The following is a 27,333-nucleotide window of genomic DNA, read 5'->3' as shown; positions in this document are numbered from 1 at the left end:
TAAAAACCAGGTAGATGTTCTGGTTTCTAGAATAGGTGGCAAAATGTTAAACTCAGTTTCTGTTACTTCGTTTGCATTCCTTTACTTAGTCATGACAGGTGTTACAGTTAAATACTTTTGACACAGCACAGCTGCCTTCACAGCCTAATACTTTGGTTCATGAGCAAGGGGCACTTTTTGTCGGTTACTCACTCCTGAGGTATTGCAATTAGTATACTGGTTTGGGAGTCAGATTTACCTAGGAGAACTCTCCCCTCCTGGCTAGAATGAGGCCCAGGTATCCTGAATTCCCACAGGTTCTACCTCTCCTGGCTCAGACTCAGCCCTCCAGGTAGCTCCTGTCTGTATACCTTCCTCAGACAATCAACCCAGTCTTCCTGTCTAAGCTATGAGGCTCTTTCCTCTTGCTATAGATAGTGTCTTCATTGTGGATGTTCCACTCAAACTAGAACGAGCTCTCCTCAGTCAAATCCTACCCTGATCCCTATCTCTATCTCTCAAGCTAAACCCTAATTCCCCTCGAGCCCTTTCCAACTCTCTCCCTCAGCAACGGCTCCTTTTATTCCTCCTCTCAAATTGCTGCTCCACCCCCTCTGGCTAGCTGTCTTGAGAGAAGCTCCAGCACTCTGGTGGAATTTCTTAGGGATTTCATAATCAGACCCTGGTCTGCCTCTGTTGTCCATCATACATGGCCAGACTCTAGCCCAGAACTTTCCAAACTTTTCATGACATGCATCATTTCGCAACACAGTAATTCAGCTTTACTACTAGCAAACCAGAGGTTAAACGAACCCCTTTATAAAGACTATAAAGCCAGCTGACAGAAGGGTGTGGGGTGCACTAGCATTCCTCTTCCAGCTGACAAACCTATAAAAAGTGGAGTGAGACTGTAAAACAATCCTGTTTTTGCTGCTTCTCCACAGGTAAGCAGTCCCTTGCTCTTCACCCTGCCTCACCACTTTCTGTTTCTAAATTCTCTGATTCTTAATAACGCTGTCATTCCGTTTCCCTTCCCCAGGAAACTCCTGATTCTACATTTTCTTTCTCTTGGAATCTCCTTTTTCCTTTCCCATGATTTCTCTATATCAGTATCACAAATAATTCATTTTTAGAAGTGAGTTCTTTGGTGAGCCTCTTGGGAAATTTTGCCATTCACATTTGTTGACTTGGGCACAGAAACAGTTCCTACCATATGACTTTCATGTTATGTCTCTTTGTTACCATTTTCAAATGTGTTTCTGTATTTTAAGAATTTCCAAATAGTCTCATTTCAGCAAGAGAGTTTTCTCTAAACTACCTGCTCTCTCTTTTGATTAAGTTTCTCCAATAACTTGTTAATTTTGCATTTCTAGACACCAGTTTATATCTCACTTGTCAGGTTTTGATAGCACTTTTTCCTCACATAGGCAAAGTCAATAATTTCCAGGTACTTCCTTCCTCCTGCACTTGTGAGAAAGAAATCCTTTTTCACGTAAGCTTTTACTTAACAGATGGGGATTTTCCCATAAACATCTCTGAGGTAGGTTTGGATGAGAGTTGGTGAATGGCTCAAGGTGAGCTTCATGCAGAACAATCCTGCTGTTCTGTTTTTGTTGCATCTCCACAGGTACAGTATATGGTCCCTTGCCCTTCACCCCTGCCTCAAAGCTTTCTGTTTCTGGATTCTGTGATTCTTAGTAACTCTGTAATTCCATTTCCCTTCTGTGGGAAACTCCTCATTGTTCATCTTTCTCTTGGAATCCCCTTGATTCCTTTCTCGTATTCTTAACTTTTCTTCTTCAGGCTCTACCTATCCTCGTTCAGCATTACTACTTGCATATTTTCCTGAATTTCTCTGTATTGTTATCAAAATAATTCATTTTTAGAAGTGAGTTTTTTAGTGAGCTTCTTGGGAATTTTTGCCATTCCCTTTTATTGACTTTGGCACAAAAATGGCTCCTACAAAAACAGCTAGGCACAGGAACAGTTTTTCCCCTTGTGCCATCAAATTGGTAAATTCGTAGTTGTGTAGCGGAAGGGTAGGCCAGTTATGGGTTGGGTTCTTTTGCTTTGCTATTGTATTGTGAGTGGAACAGTGTTTGTATATGGTACGTTTACAAAATTCCAAGTGGGTTTGGTACTTGGCCAATAAATTATTCTATTCTATTCTATACTATGAACTTGCATGTGACGCTTCTTTGTTAATGTGTTTCTGTATTTTAAGAATTTCCAAATGGCCTCACTTCAGCGAGAGAGTTTTCCCCAAACCACCAGCTCTCTTCTGATTAATTTTCTCCAATAACTTGGTAATTGTGCATTTCCAGACACCAGTTGATTTTATCTCACTTGCTAAGTTTTGATAGCACTTTTTCCTCACATAGGCAAAGTCAATAATTTCCAGGTACTTCCTTTCTCCTGCACTTGTGAGAAAGAAATGCCTTTCCACTTACCGGTATGTCTTTTCTACAAACATCTCTGGCCTCAGTCATTTGCAAAGTTCATTGTTATTTATCTATACTTATTTATTGGCAATTCATTTTCAGTGAATTCTGAATAAAAGTACCACAAGCAGAGTGCTCTTTCTTCCAAAAACAACTTGCTCATTAGAGGAAGACTGTGAGGTCTCCGACAGACACAGTAAAGAACAATGAATGCGACAGAAGAAGCTGAAGCTCTGAAAATGTTATTTCTGAATCAGCATGCATATCTAATTCCAAAGGTAAAAGTATTGTCTGCAAAATTTAATACTTGCAAGGAGTTTGAAACGTTCAACTTGTAAATGGTTGTGTAGAATCAGAAATGCCTTTAAATGGCCAAGCAAATATTAGGGTTATAGGGGTCAACCCAGAACAAACAAAGGCAGAAACCTCTGGTGTTGTCACTTGAATGTTTTAATACGAAAATGAGTATGCATGAGACCCGCAGCACAAGTGGGATACAGCAACGATTTAAAATTATTTTACTTAACATACCTATGTCCTACTTTTATTTCTGCACTTCAAATGGTCTTGAACTGTATTACAATCTTTTTGTGTTTCAAAAGCATCTTGTTCCTTTTTGAAAAGTCAATAACTAAAGACCATTTTGAACTTTTTCTTTTTGTACTCCCTCACCCTTTTTGCATCCAGATTATGTTCACTGCCTCTGATCTTGGTGTATTTGATCTGCTGATGGAGTCCAAGGAACCGTTGACTTCAGTGTCTATTGCCGAAGGTCTGGGTACCAGTCCCTTTGGGATGGAGAGACTGCTGGATGCCTGTGTTGGCTTAAAGTTCCTGCAAGTGGAGAGGAGGGACAACCAAAGTATTTCTTCTTTCTTTGGAAATTTAACCAACACTATAAAGTCAAAATACCATTAAAAATAACTTTAAACCATCAAGTCAGCAACTGAACAGAATAGCATCCAAATAAGCCTAGGGAAACATCTGAGGTTTTGGAGACATTTGAAGCACATGGAACTTCTCATATCTCTCTTTGGGGAGCATTCCAGAGGGCAGGTGCTAGACCCAGAAAGGGCTTTTTCCCCAATAGATTTGCAGATTATAATCTCCATTCATGATTGTAAAGGGTGAGATGGAGAGATGGTCTGTTAGATGTGCTGGTACCTAGTACAAATGTCAGTGAGAAAGCTCAGTAGCAAACAGGCAGCTAGTGCAGGTCACTAAGCACCAGTGCAGCTCAGGACATTCAGAGTCTGTCTTCCTGACTTAGATGTTACAATGAAACGAAAATGCCTGCTGTTCATAGATTTCTAATACAGTACTTAGTTCGCTCCAGATCTCAGAATGGCCACTCCTAGTGGCTGCTTTTGGCATTTTTGGCCATGTGGCAGCTTTGCACCCTGAAGTTACACTGCCAGCATACGTTTTTCTGGAAGAGAAGCTGGAGAGTTTCAGTCTCGGTGTTGCACTTTTTTACATTGAGGGCAGCATGACGTGGAATCCTAGAAATGTGACTTTTGCTCCATTATGCTTGTTTTAAGCATTTTGTCCCTGCAGAACTGGGGAGGGAAAGGGGTCTTGCACAGAGATGTCAAAACGTTAATCTTTTGTCCCCTTCATTTTAAGCGCTTTATGGAAACACCAACCTTGCCAATCTCTACCTTGGCAAAAGAAGCCCAAAGACTCAGTATTATTCTTTGAAGTTCAATACTGAATTTACTTATATGAGAGCACAACACCTAGCTGATGCTGTGAGGTGAGGAGATTGAAAAAAACTCACAGACGTTACAAATAAACAAACCTGTGATTGGTAGGCACAGCTTTGACAACAAATGTAATTGTGTGTGTAGTAAACTTCCTTTAATTGTTTTGTTGAAGAGACTGAAATTTAATTATGTAGTTACGATGCTCATTCTTTCTTAAACTAAAACAAATATTCTATTTCAGGGAAGGAGAGGCTCAGACGTATAGAATAAATGACATTTCTACAAAAAATTTCTATGAGGCTTTTTACAGGTACAGAAAATTTGTATTGTTCTAGATCTTGTTTCTTTTTAAAGAATGGGCAAAGCTTTCCCTTTGCAATCTGTGTGAAACCTATTGCTAACTTTTCTAGCCAGTGTTGCTTTCTTCCCTCTCTGATAGTTATCTTTAATGATATTGGGAGCTCCCTTACTGCATGCCAGACTTGGGTTCCTGCCCCACCCCCTATTTAAGCAGGATGTCTACAATTAGATTCCTTGCTATCAGGTCTTGCATTTCACAAACTACATAGGAGGCAACTCCTGGGGGCTGTGGGAGCTTCAGCCCCCACAATAAAATACTTGAGGGGGCAGGTCCCCCCCCCCCAAGTTGATGTTGTTGAAGTCCCATTCAAATGTTGTGTATGAACTGCATCATGTGATTAGTTATCATGCGATCACTCTATATTTTATTCAAGTTGGCACCCTAACAGACTAGTTGTGAAGACCCTGCCTTGTTTGCCTCCAGTATTTTCCGATGTTGAAGCAGAACTGCTTCCAGTCATAGCAAATAGCCATTTCTGAGTCTTTTCACTGCTTCAGTGCAGTTTCCCACAATCCAGAGGCCAATGTGTGCTCAGACATGTCAACAGACATCCCCACTTGCTCACTATGGGGGAATCCTGTACAGGCATTAGAGGCCCTGCCCTTTTTAACAGTTCCTGGAGTTGGAATATTGTGATAGTTGGGGAAATACTTGAGAAAGAAGGTTTGAAACATGTGGACAGGGGCTACTCATGAAATTCAGCTGCCAATAGGCAGCTTTTGCCATGGCCAAACTTATCCTTGGGCAAAAACCGGTCACTAACAAAATGGAGTTAAGGAAAAATGTGTAAAGAGAATTCAAAGTTATTTATTGCAATTGAAAACATATCATAAATAGTAGTGCAATATGAGATTGATATATAATATAATATAATATAATATAGCATAGCATAATAAAATAAAATGAAATGAATATAATTATATATGTGTGTGTATGTGTAAACTAGCAATGTCCGTTGGTTTCCACCTTTCACCAAAACCTCTTGAGCGATAGCGATGAAATCTCGACAGAGCGTCACATGCCATTATGCGAGTGTTCCTAGCTACATGGGGTATACAAATGTCACACCTGTGCAAGGTAAAACCCTGTTTTAGGGACCTAAAAAGTCACCCAGGAGACCCTGTCGAGCATGCTGGGAAAATAACCAGGTTACAAAACATCACCCTCTAGTGGCAGATGCACTGGTACTGTAGCTAGAAAACCTTTCCTCTCCACAGCACCTCAGCTCGCTGTTACAAACTAGGCCAAATGGAAGTAGGGATTCGTCTGGGTGGGGGTTGGCGGGAGGAGGGGTCGGGAAACGTCATGGATCAGGACAGGGTGGGGGGAATCATAGGGATGAGCCAGGGGTGGTGGGGAGGAAGGAACGGGATACGTCATGGACCGGGACAGGGTGAGGGGAATCGCAGGAATGAGCCACAGCAACGCGTGACCGGGCCAGCTAGTAATATAATATAATATAATATAATATAATATAATAATATAATATAATATAATATAATATAATATAATATAATATAGTAGCTGACCCGGCCACGCGTTGCTGTGGTTCTTTCCTGTGATCCCCCACCCCACCCTGTACCGATCCATGACGTATCCTGCCCCTCCTCCCTCCACCCCGGCTCATCCCTGTGTTTCGGTAGGATACCCTTCCCTCTGTTGTCCCTGGGGAGTGTTGGCCCCTCCCCCCTGTATCTCCATACCTTGGCCCCCACCCTTCGAAAAAGAACTGTTAGGTTCTGGGTTCTATTTCCCAGCATGCACTTTTGTCTGAACTCTCTGTTGTCCCTGGGGAGTGTTGGCCCCTACCCCCGGTATCTTCCTACATTGGCCCCCAGCCTTGGAGAAAGAGCTGTCAGTTTCTGGGTTCTATTTCCCAGTATTTACTTTTTTCTGAGCCCTCTGTTGTCCCCTCCCCCCTGTATCTCCATACATTGGCCCCTGCGCACGCACCGTGAACATTTCTATATATTTAGATTAAGGATCGGGGGTGATGAGGCACCCTGGGGCCCAGAGAACTACTTAAAGATATATTACTTGAAAAATGAGAAGTCAGTCCACTTCAACCCTTCCTTTTGTATGGGGTCCTGAATGAATGCTTAATAATTCCTCAGGACGACTAGTGATGTAGGCTTCTGCCCATCTAATGAATACACCCAGACCCCTCCATGTGTAGCATTATTAAAATCATTGCCTCCACTGACATGTAGAGGAGCGGGTTTGAAGAGGGGTGGTTTCTCCTCCCCCCTCCTCTAAGTGGTCATATATTGGAAACCACAGCCTGTAGAATTGTTACATTTTTAATAACACATTCGGCCACCAATGGAAACATAGATATGCAATGTTTATCCAGATGGAATTCAGATGGAAGAGTTTGGGCATACTAAACAGCCATTAGCTGAGTTCTTAACAATGTCATGCCACACACAACAGAGTTAGAAGAAGCCTTATTTGTCCAATTCACTGGCACAGATGTGACCACAAGGGAAATGAATTTTGTCAAAGGAAATAAATAAATAAAAAACACTGAGGTTTTGAAATACTGGTGAGATGCACAGCTACAGTAAATGATGTATTATTATAATTAGTAGCAGTAGTATTTAGATTTGTGTATGGATTATGGATACATCCCATCATGATCTGTCCACTGGTATCAATGGGAATAAAAGGATGAGGCCAAAGAAGGGAAAGGAAATCCACACACAACTAAAAAACAACAGCATTATGTGGAATATGGCTCCTGTCTATAACTATCCTCTGTTCATAGGTATCTCCTCTGTTAACTGACAATTCAATTTTGAATTACTAGAACAGAGAGCGGCTTGCGAGAATTCATGGAGTTTATGCGTGAGATGTGGAGTCTGTGTGGTCGAGTTGTGTTGAATGCATTTGATCTCTCTCATTTCCCACTCGTTTGTGATGTGGGAGGTAAGTGCCATAAATTATCACATGTCTTCCTATGCTGGCATTCCAAAATCATAAGGCTGCTGTTGTAGAACAGGAAACATCCCTCCATCCCATTTTCCCCTGAGCTGTAAGCACTGTCGTCGCCGTCATCATCATCATCATCATTTGATCTGTATGCCACCTTTCCACAGTTAAAACAATGCTCAAGGTGGCTTATAATATGAAAAGATTCACAAAATTACAAATATAGCAAAGTAGTAATAGAAATAAATAAAACACATTACTTAACGAAACTGAACAATTTCCACAAAAAAATAAAAATACAAAAAGTTAATATCAGTTAATATCAGTAACAACAGCAAAAACTCCCAACAAAACTTTCCCCCCAAATACCCCAGTTCTTGCTGAGCAGCAGCCGCAGCCGCAGTCTTTAGGAGGACTGTCAGGCCCCAGCCTGGGCCAGGTGGAAAGAGGCAGGAACGGGGGCCCTCGGGCACTCAGCGGAGGAGTCAGTGGGTTAGGTGGGGAGAAGGGCAATAGATGACTTCAGCTCAAATGAGAGAAGTCTCAATTAGATCCACTGAAAAGAAGTGTGTTGGCCACGCCTGCCTGGCAAACTCTCATATTCCTCTGGACTGTATTTTCATTGCTCCTGCTAAACAGGATAGAATTGCAGCACAAGGTTTTGCTTTGTGTTGTGCAAGTACAATATTGTCCTCTCACCCCCTAATAACCCATGACCCAAACTCTGAACTATCCCATCCTCAGAACTGCAAAAGTGGCACATACTTACCACTGAATGAAATGACTGGATGTCCACCTATCTGGTGTGCTATCTTAAAGATATGCGCAGGAATTTTGGGGGAAAGCTTTGATATGCACAACATGTTCATTTTCCCCATTTGGTTCTCCCCTTAAGGATGTAGTGGTGCCCTGGCAAAGGAATATATTTCATTGTATCCAAATTCTAAAGTGACCATTTTTGACCTACCTGAAGTAGTGGAAACAGGAAAGAAGCATTTTGTCTCCACAGAGGAACACCGGATTACTTTTCATGGAGGTAAAATGTTCTTTTATCCTACAAACGTTCCATCATTTTCCCGCTAACAATGGAATAGAAGACAGCCATGCACTAAGCAGGGATTGAGAATCAGTGACCCTTTAGTTATGGTTGGACTACAACTCCCATCATCCTTGACCATGCTGACTGGGGCTGGTGGGAGCACATACATTGTTGAACTATAGAACTCACTCCCACAGGAGGCAGTGAAGGCCACCAATTTGGATTGGAATTAGGCAAATTCCTGGAGATAAGTCTATAAATGACTACGAGCCGTGATGGTTATGCTCTGCCTCCAGTCTCTGTAAGAATAATAATGATTTCACCATGGAATTCTACTCAATATTGATCCAGATCAGATTCCAGTATATAGTCCTCAGATTAAAAACTTTAACACGTTACAGGATTTCCAAAAAAATAGACCAGAGGCAATTGTCTTTAATCCAGCAGAGCTTTACTGCTACTGAAGGCAAATGAGCATAATGGTCACAAATCCAATACATTCAGGATTGGCACTGTCCATAAGAAATCCATTTGCAGCAGACTTAACTTAAAATTACAATCAATAACTTATAATAAGCATAACCTTAACATTATATTATACTATGTACAGAACACCACACCAGAGGGAAAAGAGATAGAAAGTAAAAGTGAATCTCGGGCTCCTTCTGACCATACTTTTATAGTCACCATGACATTGACAGAAAAAGATAAGAGAGCCAGTTTAAAGCAGCTGTACTCATCTTCTCTGAAGGAATAACCCAAACACCATGAACCTTCTGAATGTTTCTTTCACACAGAGAAGCTTCCAGAACCCTCCTGAATTAATTAGAATAGGAAAGATCTCTACACATCAGATCAATACTTTCTACCCTAAGAAATACAAAATTAAAACTCTACTCGTTTTATTTCAGGTGATTGTTTTAAAGACCCAATTCCAGAAGCTGACTTGTATATTTTGGCTAGGATCCTGCACTGCTTTACAGATGAGAAGTGTGTGCAACTGCTAACTAGACTGCACAAAGCCTGCAAGCCTGGTAGGTGCATGGTGTCCAAGGTGTTTCCTGTGGGAACTGATTTGCATTCCAAGGTGCTTGGATTTCCCCACGGCCCCTTCCCCTTATGTCTGTGTGCCACTCAGGCGCAGCTGCATTTCTTTTTTTATATATTTTTTAAAAAATCTTTATTAATTCACATTAAAATCCATACAAAAAAGAAATACAAATTTCAATTATACAATAATAAATAAAATAACTTCCAAACTTTTACACATCGCTTTACTTTGAGTTTTCCCCATTACTTGCGTTACTCTTCCCTGAAACAAAACCTGATTTTTAATTCCCTCCTCATCAAATTTCCCGATAAAATCCCTTGTGGCCAGCTAGTCCAAACAGATCACCAACTCTGTTTTGATATCTTTTTTCTTAAAATATTCTTCTACATATTCCCATTTCTTTTTAGAACTTTGTTTCGAATTATTCCTAATTGCCGCCGTCATTCTATCTAGGTTCATAAATTCAATTAATTTTAACTGCCACTCTTGAATTGTGGGTATCTCTTCCTTTTTCCATTTTTGACCGATCAGCAGTTTTGCTGCCGCACAGGAGTGAAGAAAAATATCTATCCTGTCTTCTGGGAGGTTTCCAGGTATCAGACTCAATAGAAAATATTCTGGGTTTTTTTTAAAGGTAACCCTTTACATTTTTTTTCAATTCCTCGTAAACCTCTCCCCAGAATTCCTTAATCTTTTCACATCCCCACCAACAATGTATATAATTTCCCCCTTTATTTTGGCATTTCCAACAATTGCTTGCTTCGTTTTTGTATATTTTGGCTATCCTTTCCGGTGTTAAATGCCACCTGTAAACCATTTTTAACATATTTTCTTTTATTCCGGTACAGGCCGTAAACTTCATTGTGATTCTCCATAATTTATCCCATTGGGCTTTGTAAATTGGCCTTCCTAGATCTTGGGCCCATTTAACCATCACACATTTTATTTCTTTGTCCTTCAGCTCCCACTCCAAAAGAAATTTGTAGATCTTTGACAATGGTTTAACAGTATTTTCAATTAAAATCTCCTGTGATTTAGATTTCTCTTTCCCAAAGCCTATTTTTTGTGTTCTTGAAATAAACTTTGCAATTGGAGATATTGTAACCAACTCGTACAACTTAATTTAATTTGATCATAAGATTTTAACACTAATTGTTCTCCATCTTTTTCTATTAAATCTTGGTACGTTAACCATCTCCCATTCTTACTTCCACCTCCCATTGACGTCATCTCCAATGGAGAGGCCCACCAGGGTACTTTAGGCTCTATTAAATCCTTAAATTCCTGCCAAACCTTAAGAATTGACTTTTTTATTACATGGTCTGAGATTAGTTTAAGTTTCTTCCTATCTTCTTGTAAGAGATATGTATGCCACCCAGTTACATTTCTAAAACCTTCCACTTCTAAAATTTCTTCATCTTCCAATACCAACCATTCCCTAAGCCAACAAAAACATGTGGATGCATAATAAATCCTAAGATCCGGGACCCCCCATCCTCCCCTTTCTTTAGCATCTGTAAGCAATTTGTATTGGATCCTTGCCTTTTTCCCTAGCCAAATGAAATTGTTCAAATCTCTTCTCCAATTGTCAAATATCTCCTTTTCCCCCACTATAGACAACATTTGAAACAGGAATAGGATCCTAGGCAATATTACCATCTTAATCGTAGCTATTCTACTTGAGAAGGATAAATTTAAATCTTTCCATCTTTCCATCTCCTTTTTAGTCTCCCTCCATATTTTCCCATAATTATTTTCAAAAAGCTCTATATTATTTGCGCTAATCTCAATTCCCAAATATTTAACTTTTTTGACTATTTCCCATTCCGTTAATGTCCCTAAACTTAACATTCCTTCCTTCCTTATATTTTTGACTAATATTTTTGTTTTCCCCCCATTGATTCTAAGCCCTGATACTTCTTCAAATGTTCTTAAAATCTCTTTTAGATTCATAATCGATTCCTTTGGTTCCTCTGTCATCACTATCATATCGTCAGCAAAGGCATTGATTTTATATATTGTCTTTTTGACTCTAATTCCTCTAACTTCCTTGTTTTCCTTGATATCGTCCAGCAAAGACTCAATAGATAATATAAATAATAACGGGGATAGGGGACACCCTTGCCTTGTTCCCTTTCTTATCTCAAACTCCTCCATCACCTCCCCATTTAAGATTAATTTTGCAAATTGTCTATCATAAATCGAATTAATTCCTTCTAAAAAAATTTCCCTTAATTCCTATTTTAGCTAATGATTTCTTCATAAATTCCCACGATAGAGAATCAAAGGCTTTTTCAATATCAAGGAAAACAAAGGCAGCCCCTTTGCCCGGCGTCCAATCCAAATATTCTATCAAATCCAAGAGGATCCTCATATTCCTAGCCATCTTTCTTCCCGGCAAGAATCCCTGTTGGTTCTGTCCTATGATCCTGTTCAGAATTCCTTTTAATCTATTGGCAAGGATCTCGGCAAATAATTTATAATCAACATTAAGGAGTGAGATAGGTCTGAAATTCCCAACTTGCTTAAACTCTTCTTCATCCTTCGGGATCAGTGTAATATAAGCCTCTTGCCATGATCTTGGCACTGGCCCTCCTTCCATAGTTCTATTGACTAATTTCTGATACACCCCTCCAATCTCTTCCTTAAATATTTTAGAATGCTGGCTGGACAGGCCGTCTGTCCCAGGTGACTTACCCACCTTTGCTTTCTTCATAGCCTCATAAATTTCTTGCAGAGACACTGGCTTATTTAATAAATCTTTTTCTTCTTCCATAATTATTTTCCCCCTTTTCCCTAGAAAATTAGTTTCTAACTTATTTTCATTAATATTCCCTTTCCCATATAATTTTTTATAATAGTGTGTAAGACATTTTTGTATATCCTCCTATCTTGTCAATTTCCCCCCTTTATCTATTATCCCCGTGATCAATCTTCCTTTCTGCATTTTCCTTAATTTCCATGCAAGTAATTTCCCTGCCTTCCCTCCCCATTCAAATGTTTTTTGTTTACTCCATCTTATTTTATTCTCAATTTCTTGACCCACTAATACTGATAGCTCTTTTTGCAAGATTTTTATTCTCATCACTAGGGCTTCGTTCCTTGGGTTGCTTGCCAGATCTCTTTCTTTCTCCTTGATTTGTCCCTTAATTTCCTCCATATTTTTTTCTCTTTCCCTTCTAACTTTGCTTTTCTGTTGAATATACAGGCCTTGGAAAAAGGCCTTACTCGCATCCCATGTTGTTGTTAGATCTACCTCTTCTGATACATTATTCTTTTAATAATTCCTTCATTTTTTTGACAAATGCCTCATCGTTCAAAATTCTTTCATCCATTCTCCATCTATTAAACTTCCTATTCTTCCCCTTAATCTTAATCAATTCCTTTATTTCTTGAGCTTCTGATCCTAGGACACCTGGGAAAAGTAACATGCTGCTTTGTAATATGTAATGATACATCTCTATGTCCTTTTCTGAAACAGGTGGTGGAGTTCTAGTAGTGGAAATAGTTCTCAATGAAGACAGAACAGGGCCATTGGAAGCTCATATATACGGTATGCTTATGCTGCTTTGTACTCAAGGGAAAGAACGGACCCCGTCAGAGTACAATGCACTCCTCAGTGCCGCTGGCTTTAAGGAGATTCAGCAAAAGAAAACAGGCCTCTTTGACGCCATTTTAGGAAGACAATAACATTGACCAAGAACATTCAGTGAGCGTCGTGACTGAACAGATATATTTCTGCCCGATTCTTTGTAGCCATAACTGAACATACTTAATCGCTTTACTTTTATTGTTGTTGCAAATCCTCACCATGTGGAAATATCTCCTCCACCCCCTTGCTTATCATTATGGTTGAACACTGAGAATCTAAAATAATAATAAAAATTGTTATCGTACATGTTAACCACCGTTGTAAGTAGTTATTACCTTCATTTCCCTGCTTGCCTTTTTTTCTACGAGCACATGAGCCAAACCAGGAAAAAGAAAGAGGTTGTATCCCATATTGCCTCAGGTTATGTATGTATGTACGTATGTATGTATGTCTTCATAGTGCCCAGGATGGTTGCCCCAGGGGGCGTGGAGGGCAACATGAGGAGGACGCAGCAGGCCGGGAATGCCTCCTTCCAATCAGTCCAATTGGAGGGGTACAAGACTGTTGCTTCTTCCTCATTCCCTGCCAGCCCCACATTGCTTTGTAAAGCTGGGGTGTGGGTTCGGATTTACAAAGCATTGAGGGGCTGATAGGGACCAGGTGAGAAGCAAGGTGCTCCCTCAGAAAAACTGCACCTGGGGCAATGGTCCCCCTCAGTCTGCCCACGCTACGCCTCTCCCGGAGTGAAACTGCTACATCCACAAGTACTGAAGACATTCACTCCAATTCATTTGAGTCTAGCTAAAGACAATGGTTTGCAAGTGTAAATTCACTCAGCACTACCAAGTCGGTTTCTTTCATGGCCTATCATAGCTATCCAAAACAGGTTCGTGTCCTTATCCGTGTAGCACGAATCTGAATGGTTCCTATCTGTGTTTTTAGCATTCTATGACCCTCTGACCCCACTGCATACAATTCCCCTTCCAATGCCCACCCAGCACCTCTTTCCACATCCAAGGGTCACTCTGGGTCACACCTGCTCCTGTTGCTCTGAAAAGCCCCTTGGCCTTCTTGATGTTAACATCCCTCTGTTATGTAATGCATGCTGGGCTTGGGACACCCAAGCTGGGCCCTATTTAGCCCTTTCAGTTAAGCATGGTCACCCTTCTTACACCCCAAGTTCCCTCCCAGTAACAGTGCCAAGCTGGCTTCCCTTTTCAGTTAGCTGCCGATTTCCATGGGAGCTGTCAGAACTGAGAAAATCTTTTTGGAAATTTGGAATAAAATGAACTTGTCTTTGTTAGGATGAATATCAGTTATTAAGATGAATGTACTGTAAAAATGTTGTTTTTATTCCAAGCAATCCTGGTAACAAGCAATATGGGATGCTTCAAAGATAAGGATATTTCAAAATTTGTATGACGGGACAGAAGCCATGAATAAAGTATACATTAGTAACAGATATTAAAGGTAGAGGAGGCTTCTCCCTGCCAGATCTGAAATTATATTATGTAGCCTCCTGTTTTTGCTGGATCCAGGAATAGATAAAATTTTAAAATACATATTTATTAGATTTGGAAGGCCCTGACAATTCCGTGTTTCTCACATTTTAAGACGTCCCTATAAAATAAGCCATGGCACGATTTTCATGCGTTGAAAAAATATAAGACATACCCCGAAAATAAGCCGTAGTGCTACCATATGTGAGCTCTACTCGGTGAAGAGGACAAAAGTAGCATTTGCGGTGGAGAGGAGAGGAAGGCACGAAGAAGAAAAGAGGGGCGATTAAAGATGCTGCCTCATGAATGACCTCCGTGTGCCTCTCTTTTTCTGCCCCTGTGCGTCTCTTTCTCCCCCTGTGCACCTCTCTTATTCTCCCCCTGTGCGCCTCTCTTATTCTCCCCCTGTGCGCCTCTCTTTTTCTCCCCCTGTGCGCCTCTCTTTTTCTCCCCCTGTGCGTCTCTCTCTCTCTCTCTCTCTCTCTCTCTCTCTCTCTCTCTCTCTCTCTCTCTCTCACACACACACACACACACACACACACACACACACACACACAGGCCACCTCTCGCTTCCCCCCACCTTTTCCCCCTTCCATTCTACCGGTATGTGCCCAGCCATGAGTTGCCTGTTGATTTCCTCTTGATGGCCGAGACAGAGAGCGAGGCAGGAAAGAGACCCAGACAACTTGCATTCCTAGGCTTCAAAGGTTATGCATATGAAAGAAGAGATTAAGGAGATGGATGAAGACAACTTCCTATTATCACCTTGCCTTTGTCCTGAAAGGTAGAAACCTTATTGTAGCCATGAGATCTGGGCATCAAAGGAAAGTACTTAACAGCTATTTGTTGTTGTTGTTGTTTAGTCGTTTAGTCGTGTCCGACTCTTCGTGACCCCATGGACCATAGCACGCCAGGCACTCCTGTCTTGCACTGCCTCCCACAGTTTGGTCAAACTCATGTTCGTAGCTTCGAGAACACTGTCCAACCATCTTGTCCTCTGACATCCCCTTCTCCTAGTGCCCTCAATCTTTCCCAATATCAGGGTCTTTTCCAAGGATTCTTCTCTTCTCATGAGGTGGCCAAAGTATTGGAGCCTCAGCTTCACGATCTGTCCTTCCAGGGAGCACTCAGGGCTGATTTCCTTAAGAATGGATAGGTTTGATCTTCTTGCAGTCCATGGGACTCTCAAGAGTCTCCTCCAGCACCATAATTCAAAAGCATCAATTCTTCGGCGATCAGCCTTCTTTATGGTCCAGCTCTCACTTCCATACATCACTACTGGGAAAACCATAGCTTTAACTATACGGACCTTTGTCGGCAAGGTGATGTCTCTGCTTTTTAAGATGCTGTCTAGGCCAGACATCGAGGTGGAAAATGAGCATTTGGCCCAGAGTATTGAAGACATTCGCTCCAATTTATTTGGGTCTGAATAAAGACAATGGTTTACAAATGTAAATTCACTCAGCACTACAAAGCCTATCATTGCTATCCTAAAGGGTTATCCTGCCTTCATTGTAGCTCAAATGTAAACAGTCCCTATCTGCATTTCTAGCATTTCATTTCCTTCTGACCCACTGCATCCAACTCCCCTTCCTTTGCCCTCCCCACACCCCTGTAATTGAGAATCACACCATGTATGTGAAGAAATAGACTCTAGTTCAGCTCAAGCACATCTCCCCACACCCCTGTAATTGAGAATCACACCATGTATGTGATAAAATAGACTCTAGTTCAGCTCGTCTTGTGCCAGAATAACAAATGTTTGGTCCTTTGAGGTGCCTCCGCCGGACTCTCTTGGTTTTTTTGTTCTTGTTTCTCCTCCGAGCAACTGATTCAGCAAAGCCAATATTAGCTCCTGATAAAGGCTGTAATACTAAACCCAATTAAGTAACTTGGTGGGTGGGGATGGCTACATGCTATTTAATCCAATGCAACCGTTTTCTGAGCAGCCATAGGACTGCAGATCACCACATTGTCAACTTGGGAAGTGTGCCTCATATGATTACAGCTGCTACCTGGGAGCAAGGCACATAAAGGTTAGTCTTTTTGCTGCTCCTCTGGCTTGGTCAAGGACGCTGCAGCCTCCTGCTACATTTAGATCCTCCCACCTTTCCTTCAAGGAGTTCAAGGTGACATCCCTAGTTTTCCCTACTTTGACTTTATACTCACAAGAAGGTCATTCTCACAATGAGGTAGGTTTGGATGAGAGTTGGTGAATGGCTCAAGGTGAGCTTCATGCAGAACTATCCTGCTTTTCTGTTTTTGCTGTGTCTCCACAGGTATGTGGTCCCTTGCCTTCACCCCTGCCTCAAAGCTTTCTGTTTCTGGATTCTCTGATTCTTAGTAACTATGTGATTCCATTTTCCTTCTGTGGGAAACTCCTCATTCTTCATTTTCTTTCTCTTGGATTCCCCTTGATTCCTTTCTCGTGCTCCTTAACTTTTCTTCTTCAGACTCTACCTATCCTCGTTCAGCATTACTACTTGCATATTTTCCTGAATTTCTCTATATTGTTATTACAAATAATTCATTTAGTGGGCTTCTTGGGAATTTTTGCCTTTCCCTTTTGTCGACTTTGGCACAAAAATGGCTCCTACAATGTGACTTGCATGTGACGCTTCTTTGTTAATGTGTTTCTATATTTTAAGAATATGCAAATGGGCTCACTTCAGCAAGAGAGTTTTCCCTAAACCACCAGCTCTCTCTTCTGATTAATTGTCTCCAATAACTTGTTAATTGTGCATTTCCAGACACCAATTGACTTTACCTCACTTGTCATGTTTTGATAGCACTTTTCCCTCACATAGACAAAGTCAATAATTTCCAGGTACTTCCTTCCTCTTGCACTTGTGAGAAAGAAATGCCTTTCCACTTATGCCTTTCCCACAAACATCTCTGGCCTCAGTCATTTGCAAAGTTCATTGGCATTTATCCAGACTTATTTATTGTTAATTCAGTTTCAGTGAATTCTGAATAAAAGTACCACAAGCAGAGTGCTCTTTCTTCCAAAAACAACTTGCTCATCAGAGGAAGACTGTGAGGTCTCTGACAGACACAGTAAAGAACAATGAATGCGACAGAAGAAGCTGAAGCTCTGAAAATGTTATTTCTCAATCAGCATGCATTTCTAATTCCAAAGGTAAAAGTATTGTCTGCAAAATTTAATACTTGCAAGGAGTTTGAAACTTTCAGCTTGTAAATGGTTGTGTAGAATCAGAAATGCCTTTAAATGACAAGGCAAATATTAGGGTTATAGAGGTCAACCCAGCACAAACAAAGGCAGAAACTTCTAATGTTGTCACTTGAATGTTTTGATACGAAAATGAGGGGAACTGTGAGTCTGTGCATGAGACCCATAGCACAAGTGGGATACAGCATTAATTGTAAAAAGTCAATAACTATGGACCATTTTGAACTCTTTCCTTTTGTACTCCATCACCCTTTTTGCATCCAGATTATGCCTCTGATCTTGGTGTATTTGATCTGCTGATGGAATCCAAGGAACCGTTGACTTCAGTGACTATTGCCGAACGTCTGGGTACCAGTCCCTTTGGGATGGAGAGACTGCTGGACGCCTGTGTTGGCTACAAGTTCCTGCAAGTGGAGAGGAAGGACAACCAAAGTATTTCTTCTTTATTTGGAAATTTAACCAATACTATAAAGTCAAAATACCATTAAAAAATCAATTTCGGTAAATAACTTTAAACCATCAAGCCAGCAACTGAACAGAATAGCATCCAAATAAGGTGTTGTGGTTAAACAGGTGGCGCTGTGGTTAAACCACCGAGCCTAGGGCTTGCTGATCAGAGGGTCGTCGTTCGAATCCCTGTGACGGGGTGAGCTCCCGTTGCTCGGTCCCAGCTCCTGCCAACCTAGCAGTTCGAAAGCACGTCAAAATGCAAGTAGATTAATAGGAACCGCTACAGCGGGAAGGTAAACGGCGTTTCCATGTGCTGCTCTGGTTTTCCAGAAATGGCTTTGTCATGCTGGCCACATGACCTGGAAGCTATACGCCGGCTCCCTCGGCCAATAATGCGAGATGAGCGTGCAACCCCAGAGTCGGTCACGACTGGACCTAATGGTCAGGGGTCCCTTTACCTTTTTAAGCCTAGGGAAACATCTGAGGTTTGGGAGACATTTGAAGCACATGGAGCTTCCCATATCTCTCTTTGGGGAGCATTCCAGAGAGCAGGTGCTATTCCCAGAAAGGGCTTTCCCCCCAATAGGTTTGCAGATGACAGTCTCCCTTCATGATTGTAAAGGGTGAGATGGAGAGATGGTCTGTTAGTTGTGCTGGTACCTAGTTGTTTACAAATGTCAGTGAGAAAGCTCAGTAGCAAATAGGCAGCTAGTGCAGGTCTCTAAGCACCAGTGCAGCTCAAGACATTCAGAGTCTGTCCTCCTGACTTAGATGTTACAATGAAATGAAATTGCCTGCTGTTCATAGATTTCTAATAGTTCGCTCCAGATCTCAGAATGGCCACTCCTAGTGGCTGCTTTTGGCATTTTCGGCCATGTGGCAGCTTTGCACCCTGAAGTTCCACTGGCAGCAGGTGGAGGCCTAGTCTTTCCATACGTTTCTCTGGTAGAGAAGCTGGAGAGTTTCAGTCTCGGTGTTGCACTTTTTTTACAATAAGGACAGCTTTGGGGAAAGCTTTGATATGCACAACGTGTTCATTTTTTCCCTTTGGTTCTCCCCTTAAGGATGTAGTGGTGCCCTAGCAAATGAATGTATTTCATTGTATCCAAATTCTACAGTGACCATTTTCGACCTACCTGAAGTAGTGGAAACAGGAAAGAAGCATTTTGTCTCCTCAGAGGAACACCGGATTACTTTTCATGGAGGTAAAATGTTCTTTTATCCTACAAACGTTCCATCATTTTCCCGCTAACAATAGAATAGAAGACAGCCATGCACTAAGCAGGGATTGAGAATCGGTGACCCTTTAGTTATGGTTGGACTACAACTCCCATCATCCTTGACCATGCTGACTGGGGCTGGTGGGAGCACATACATTGTTGAACTATAGAACTCACTCCCACAGGAGACAGTGAAGGCCACCAATTTGGATGGTTTCTAAAGGGGAAAAGGCAAATTCCTGGAGATAAATCTATCAGTGGCTACTAGCCGTGATGGTTATGCTCTGCCTCCAGTCTCTGTAAGAATAATAATGATTTCACCATGGAATTCTACTCAATATTGATCCAGAGCAGATTCCAGTATATAGTCCTCAGATTAAAAACTTTAACACGTTGCAGGATTTCCAAAAATAGACCAGAGGCAATTTTATTTAATCCAGCAGAGCTTTACTGCTACTGAAGGCAAATGAGCATAATGGTTACAAATCCAATACATTCAGGATTCGCACCGTCTATAATAAATCCAGTTGCAGCAAACTTAACTTAAATTTACAATAACTTATAATAAGTATAACCTTAACATTATATTATACTATGTACAGAACACCACACCAGAAGGAAAAGAGATAGTAAAAGTGAAACTCAGGCTCCTTCTGACCATACTTTTATAGTCACCATGACATTGACAGAAAAAGATAAGAGAGCCAGTTTAAACCAGCTGTACTCATCTTCTCTGAAGGAATAACCCAAACACCATGAACCTTCTGACTGTTTCGTTCACACAGAGAAGCTTCCAGAACCCTCTTGAATTAATTAGAATAGGAAAGATCTATACACATCAGATCAATACTTTCTACACTAAGAAATACAAAATTATAACTCTACTCGTTTTATTTCAGGTGATTTTTTTAAAGACCCAATTCCAGAAGCTGACCTGTATATTTTGGCTAGGATCCTGCACTGCTTTACAGATGAGAAGTGTGTGCAACTGCTAACTAGACTGCACAAAGCCTGCAAGCCTGGTAGGTGCATGGTGTCCAAGGTGTTTCCTGTGGGAACTGATTCTCATTCCAAGGCGCTTTGATTTCCCCCTGGCCCCTTCCCCTTATGTCTGTGTGCCACTCAGGCGCAGCTGCGTTCCTTTATTTCTTGAGCTTATGATCCTAGGACACCTGGGAAAAGTAACATGTCCTTTTCTGAAACAGGTGGTGGAGTTCTGTTAGTGGAAATAGTTCTCAATGAAGACAGAACAGGGCCATTGGAAGCTCATATATACGGTATGCTTATGCTGCTTCTTACTCAAGGAAAAGAACGGACCCCGTCAGAGTACAATGCACTCCTCAGTGCCGCTGGCTTTAAGGAGATTCAGCAAAAGAAAACAGGCCACTTTGACGCCATTTTAGGAAGACAATAACATTGGCCAAGAACATTCTGTGAGTGTCGTGACTGAACAGATATATTTCTGCCCGATTCTTTGTAGCCATAACTGAACATACTTAATCGCTTTACTTTTATTGTTGTTGCAAATCCTCACCATGTGGAAATATCTCCTCCACCCCCTTGCTTATTATTATGGTTGAACTCTAAGAGAAGCTAAAATAATAAAAAAGAGAGGTTGTATCCCATATTGCCTCGTGATATTTTATTTATTTATTTATATCTTCATAGCGCCCGGGGGATGGTTGGCCCAGGGGGCGTGGATGCAGGGCCGGCGCATCCATTAAGGCAAACTAGGCAGCTGCCTAGGGCGCCAAAATGGCCAGCCTGCCCGCCGGCTGCCGCCCCCCGGTGCTGCCTCCACTGCGCCTCTCAGCTGTTGAGTGGCTTCCAGAGAGCGGCCTGAAGTCGCTCAACAGCTGAGAGGCGCAGTGGAGGTGGCCCCAGGCTCACGCTCCCCGCAGGAAACTCCAGAGGCACGTGGGGAGCAGGAGCCTGGGGCTGCCTCTGCTGAGTTTGGCGCCCCTTCTGCGCCCCTGATGGCCAGGCGCCCTGGCGCCTTGCGCCACCCAGCCTGGGCCTAGGGACGGCCCTGGAGGCGCCCTCTCCGCTCGCTTGCTCAAGCCGAGCCTACCCCTCCAGCAGCTAGAGCGCCGAGATCGGGCTCCAGAGTAAGCAGGGGAAGGCCGCGCCAGAAACAGGGAAGGCCGCTACCTGACAAGGTAAAGAGACTGCTTTTTACCCCTTCCCCTCACCAACAACCAAGAGAGTTCCTGCAAGGAACTCTCTTTTTATTTTATTTTTTATATTTATATTTATATTTTCCTACTTTTTATTTTTCCCCTCCTCCTTTTTATTATTTATTTATTTATTACACTTATTTTTTCTAAAAAAGGTCAACACTCAGGTTCAACTGCATAGCTTCTGATCCCAGAATGCTTGGGAAAATTAAGATGGATTCTTCCTTATGCAGTTTTGAAATAAGTAATCTGCATATTTTGGAAAGTGGTATGTCTTTCTGTCCATCTGTATTCTACGGGTTCAGCTGCCTCTCGAGATCATTGCCAAACGTGGCACAAGGGTTACCGAACTGAGGATGGCGGACTTAGCTGATGTTTGGGTGTCTGGTGCCATTTTGAATCAAGATGGCCAATTGAAAAATCACCCATTTGTTGGCATAGCTTCACCCACCCCTCGAGATATCATCACCCAACTTGGCATGGGGGTTCCTGAGGCGGGGCAGCGGTCTTTGATGATGTTTGGCCAATGGGAGCCATTTTGAATCAAGATGGCAGACTGAAACATGACTTTGGCATGTTCTCCCCCACCCCCACCCCGCCTCATTGAATCGGGTCAAGGTCAGGTTGAAGCACTGATTTGGTATGTGTGTGCATGTGTCTGTGTGCAATCCTGAAATTAAAAAACTACACTATCCATTTGAAAATCATAATATTTTTTGGTTTATTTGAATTCCTGGACAGTGTCAGGCATTTTCAGCTAATGATATATATCTTTTACTAACTTGGTGAAACGTATTTTGAAACAGGTGGTGGAGTTTTAGTAGTGGAGATGGTCCTCAGTGAAGATAGAAAGGGGCCAGTAAGGTGCCAACTACACTCTGTGTTGATGCTACTCCTTACCGAAGGCCAAGAACGAACCTCATCAGAGTACAATGTACTGCTTAGTGCAGCTGGATTCAAAGAGATTCAACAAAAGAAAATGAGTTTCTATGATGCCATTTTAGCAAGAAAATAATATCGACCGTACTTCATTCTTCAATTCAAAAGGAAACTGGAATAATAATTCATTTTCTCAGCCTACTGTTCTAAACACCAGTTTATTTCAAAATTAAAAAAATATGACACAGCAGTACAGTACTTATTTCACAAATTGTAATATCCCTTGCAGTAAGATACTCCCTTGAATGGTTTTGTTTGATTCAGGGTAGTTTGGAAGCAGGACTTTTTTTCAGCTGGAATTCCAGGACCTCTCAGATGGCCCGGTTGCCATTATAAGAGAACAAGGGAGGTGTTCAGTGCGAGTTCTGGCACCTCTTTTTCTAGAACAGGCATCCCCAAACTTCGGCCCTCCAGATGTTTTGGATTACAATTCCCATCTTCCCCAACCACTGGTCCTGTTAGCTAGGGATCATGGGAGTTGTAGGCCAAAACATCTGGAGGGCCGCAGTTTGGGGATGCCTGTTCTAGAATAATAGCACTGCTTAGAAGCATTCCAATATTGCCTCTCCCAGTCAGTTTATGCCATTTTGGATAGGGACCAGTCTTTGCTTATGTTAATCTGAATTTAAAATTGCTATGTATATTGAGTGATACATCATCTCTGTGGAAGATCAAATAGCTGTGGAAGGCCTGAAGTTTATTGAACTTGTTTTGACATGAAAGGTTTTTGACTATAAATGGGCAGCTCCCAGTCCTGGGGTTTGAGCTGTGTAATACCTCTGGATAGCTTATGCACCCTTCTTTGAAGGACCAGGTATGAAGATCCATCATTGTCATTAGAGGACCAGGTGATCTCTGGGGTGACCATTACCAACCAGCTACAACAGTCCTAGGAGGGAGATATCATTTCCTCCAACATTCCTAATATGAAAATGGGAACAGTACATTCTCCATCATTATCATTGCTTGAGCATTTTCTCCTAGTCAAGAACAAGTGTTATTAGAGGAAACACACAAAACTGTAGTATTTAAGCACAGAAATCTTTGATTTTTTTGTTTTGCATTTAAGGAAGCCTAAAGGGGAAAAGAAAACCCCAAATAAATAAATACCACTAACGGTGTGTACACATACACAACGTTAACAATTAATACAACGTAATAAAAATAAACATTATTATAAATAAAAACAACATGGGTGAAATGTCTTTATTACCAAGCAATTGCTCTTTGTTGCTATTGCTTCCACTTTCAACTGGAGTTTTTAAGCAACAAAACTTCCTACCCTTAGAGAAAATTCATGCTGCTACTGAAGGCCATAATGTGAGCCCAGCCAATCCCCATTTCAGCTTAAGCTTGTGGAGAAGTTTTCTCTTTTTTTTGCTATGTCTGCCAATGTAGACCAGGCCTGGGAAACATGCCACCAGACTACAACCCCCAATTCCTCTGACCACAAGCCATGCAGATTGAGACTTCCCATTGACTGCCTCGCTGCCCAGCTGTTGTCTGCACCTCTCAGCTCTTCCTCTCAGCTAAGGCAGAGCCCTGGGAACACAACCCACCACTGTCTCCCATTAGGCTGTGTTGGGAATTTAGGACTCTGCATGACAAAGTAAGGAGCAGAGATGGCTTAAGGGTCCTGGCATTTTCAGGGAAGTTGGAGACTATGAGATAGGGTTACTATGTTGGTATATACATTGGTAGCCTCCTAATTACACTACTGTAGTGCTCTGTATGTGGGACTACCCTTGTGTCTGATTTGGAAGTTGCAGTTAGTGGGAAATTGTTCATTACAGTGGTACCTCTACTTACGAATTTAATGCGTTCCGAACGCACATTTGTAAGTCGAAAAAATTTGTAAGTCGAATCCCAATAGGAATGCATTGGGAGAAAAAATTCGTAAGTCGAAGCAACCCTATCTAAAAATTCGTAAGTAGAAAAAATCCTATCTAAACCGCATCCAAGATGGCGGACAGAGCTCCATTTGTAAGTAGAAAAATTCGTAAGTAGAGTTATTTGTAAGTAGAGGTACCACTGTATTACATTTAGATCCCACCACCTTTCCTTTGAGGAGTTTAAGTTGACGTTCTCCCTACTTCCATTTTATTCTCTCAATGTTAGGTAGGTTAGGATGAGAGTTCTTGCAGGTGAGCTTCATGGTTGAGAGGAGATTTCAACCATGTTGTGGCAGATCCCACCGCTAACCACCAATTAATATGTAGCAGATTAGCCCTCTAACTACCCCCAGTAAAATATTGCAGGCTCACCGCATGGTACGCCAATTACACGAATTTCTGCAATTTACCACAGGCTATCTTGTGAGGGTCTTCTGTGAGGGAAAACTTGGTGATTTAGAGTCTTAGGCAGGAGCTGATTAAACAAGAAAAGTTTTAATTACAAAGAGAAGTTTGCAAAACAAAATTGGATCAGGAGATGCATTATTTCAGGTAGAATTTAACCTGTTACTTAAAGCTAATTATAAAGATTTCACAGGCCTAAACACAGTAGTATATGCACAGCTTTTCTTAAACTTTGGTTGCTAAAAATCAGGTAGATGTTCTGGTTTCTAGAATAGGTGGTAAAATGTTAAACTCAGTTTCTGTTACTTCGTTCTCATTCCTTTACTTCAGGCACCTCCAAACTTCGGCCCTCCAGATGTTTTAGACTACAATTCCCATCATCCCTGACTACTGGTCCACTTAGCTAGGGATCATGGGAGTTGTAGGCCAAAACATCTGAAGGGCCACAGTTTGGGGATGCCTGCTTTACTTAGTCATGACAGGTGTTACAATTAAATACTTTGACACAGCACAGCTGCCTTCACATGAGCAAGGGGCACTTTTTGTCGGTTACTCACTCCTGAGGTATTGCAATTAGTATACTGGTTTGGGAGTCAGATTTACCTAGGAGAACTCTCCCCTCCTGGCTAGAATGAGGCCCAGGTATCCTGAATTCCTACAGGTTCTACCTCTCCTGGCTCAGACTCAGCCCTCCAGGTAGCTCCTTTCTGTATACCTTCCTCAGACACTCAACCCAGTCTTCCTGTCTAAGCTATGAGGCTCTTTCCTCTTGCTATAGATAGTATCTCCTGTGTGGATGTTCCACTCAAACTAGAACAAGTTCTCCTCAGTCAAATCGTACCCTGATCCCTATCTCTATCTCTCGAGCTAAACCCTATTTCCCCTCGAGCCCTTTCCAACTCTCTCCCTCAGAAACGGTTCCTTTTATTCTCCCTCTCAAAGTGCTGCTCCACCCCCTCTGGCTAGCTGTCTTGAGAGAAGCTCCAGCACTCTGGTGGAATTTCTTAGGGATTTCATAATCAGACCCTGGTCTGCCTCTGTTGTCCATCATACATGCCCAGACTCTAGCCCAGAACTTTCCAAACTTTTCATGAACTGTGACACATTTTTTAGACATGCATCATTTCGCAACACAGTAATTCAGCTTTACTACTAGCAAACCAGAGGTTAAACGAACCCCTTTATAAAGACTATAAAGCCAGCTGACAGAAGGGTGTGGGGTGCACTAGCATTCCTCTTCCAGCTGAAAAACCTATAAAAAGTGGAGTGAGACTGTAAAACAATCCTGTTTTTGCTGCTTCTCCACAGGTAAGCAGTCCCTTGCTCTTCACCCTGCCTCACCACTTTCTGTTTCTAAATTCTCTGATTCTTAATAACGCTGTCATTCTGTTTCCCTTCCCCAGGGAACTCCTGATTCTACATTTTCTTTCTCTTGGAATCCCCTTTTTCCTTTCTCATGATTTCTCTATATCACTATCACAAATAATTCATTTTTAGAAGTGAGTTCTTGGGAGCCTCTTGGGAAATTTTGCCATTCACATTTGTTGACTTGGGCACAGAAACAGTTCCTACTATATGACTTTCATGTTATGTCGCTTTGCTACCATTTCCGAATGTGTTTCTGTATTTTAAGAATTTCATTTCAGCAAGAGAGTTTTACTAAACCACCTGCTCTCTCTTTTGATTAACTTTTTCCAATAACTTGTTAATTGTGCAATTCCAGACACCAGTTGATTATATCTCACTTGTCAAGTTTTGATAGCACTTTTTCCTCACATAGGCAAAGTCAATAATTTCCTCCTGCACTTGTGAGAAAGAAATCCTTTTTCACCTATGCTTTTACTTAACAGGTGAGTACTTTCCCATAAACATCTCTGGCCTCACGGTCATTTACAAAGTCCATTAAGTTTGATTTTTTTACCTAGACGTTTATCATTTCAGTGTCATTTTCAGTGATTTCTGAATAAAAGGACCACGACTTGCTGATCAAAGGAAAACTGTGAGGTCTCTGACAGAGCTGTAAAGTGCCACAGAAAAATTAAATATGGACACTAAATGGGCTACATATAGAGAGTTCTTAATTGAATCAGAAAGCCAATTAAAATTGAAAGAATTTAACAAAGTTAGAGAGAATGTAACAGGTTGGTTACAATATTTTCAATTAAATGAAATATTCCGTATGACATTTCAACTTTTCAGAGAGAAATAATAGAAAATGATACTGAGTTAATATAAAAAATGTATAATCTGTTGCTGGAATGGGAAACGAAAGATGAAGAGGTTAAATCAGTTATCATTAAATGGGCACAAGATGTGGGACACAATATTTAAATAGAGGAATGAGAAAATCTGTGGTAGAATGAGTTAAAATTTGAGTGGACAGGTGGAGTCCCCCCAAACCCCGGTGACCCCCGAGTGGAATAATGACTCAAGACAACGTGCTATGGGATTAAAATTGGCC

The 27,333-nt window shown here is 41.5% G+C and overlaps 2 protein-coding genes across 12 annotated transcripts in view; both read left to right on the top strand.

The window, feature by feature from the left end:
* The first annotated feature begins 630 nt into the window (after positions 1–630).
* LOC118085744 (acetylserotonin O-methyltransferase) lies at positions 631–22,346 on the top strand. 3 transcript variants are annotated; one of them, XM_088667654.1, is made up of 10 exons: positions 854–923; positions 2,361–2,431; positions 2,523–2,698; positions 3,108–3,282; positions 4,047–4,176; positions 4,368–4,436; positions 7,297–7,415; positions 8,314–8,454; positions 9,369–9,491; positions 12,990–13,412. In XM_088667654.1, exons 3-10 carry the CDS (start codon positions 2,627–2,629, stop codon positions 13,196–13,198), a joined length of 1,038 nt encoding a protein of 345 aa, XP_088523780.1. In that variant the 5' UTR covers positions 854–923; positions 2,361–2,431; positions 2,523–2,626; the 3' UTR covers positions 13,199–13,412. The 3 variants fall into 3 exon arrangements, with proteins under 3 accessions (XP_060129406.1, XP_060129405.1, XP_088523780.1); XM_060273423.2 differs by lacking the exon at positions 2,361–2,431 and having other exon boundaries at positions 631–923; XM_060273422.2 differs by lacking the exons at positions 2,361–2,431; positions 8,314–8,454; positions 9,369–9,491; positions 12,990–13,412 and adding exons at positions 19,304–19,444; positions 20,359–20,481; positions 20,665–22,346 and having other exon boundaries at positions 652–923.
* Positions 2,353–27,333, top strand: part of LOC132591134 (acetylserotonin O-methyltransferase) — a 36,167-nt gene continuing 11,186 nt past the window's right edge. Inside the window, exons 1-2 of one of the 9 annotated variants that reach the window (XM_088667657.1) lie at positions 2,353–2,431; positions 17,563–17,738. In XM_088667657.1, coding sequence (XP_088523783.1) covers positions 17,667–17,738 — 72 coding nt within the window. In that variant the 5' untranslated portion in view covers positions 2,353–2,431; positions 17,563–17,666. The other 8 variants (XM_088667655.1, XM_060273425.2, XM_060273426.2 and 5 more) reach the window with 8 other exon arrangements.

Source organism: Zootoca vivipara, chromosome 4, assembly GCF_965207765.1.
Source record: "Zootoca vivipara chromosome 4, rZooViv2.hap1.1, whole genome shotgun sequence".
Classification (NCBI taxonomy): Eukaryota; Metazoa; Chordata; class Lepidosauria; order Squamata; family Lacertidae; genus Zootoca; species Zootoca vivipara.
This window is presented reverse-complemented; position numbering and strand designations above follow the sequence as displayed.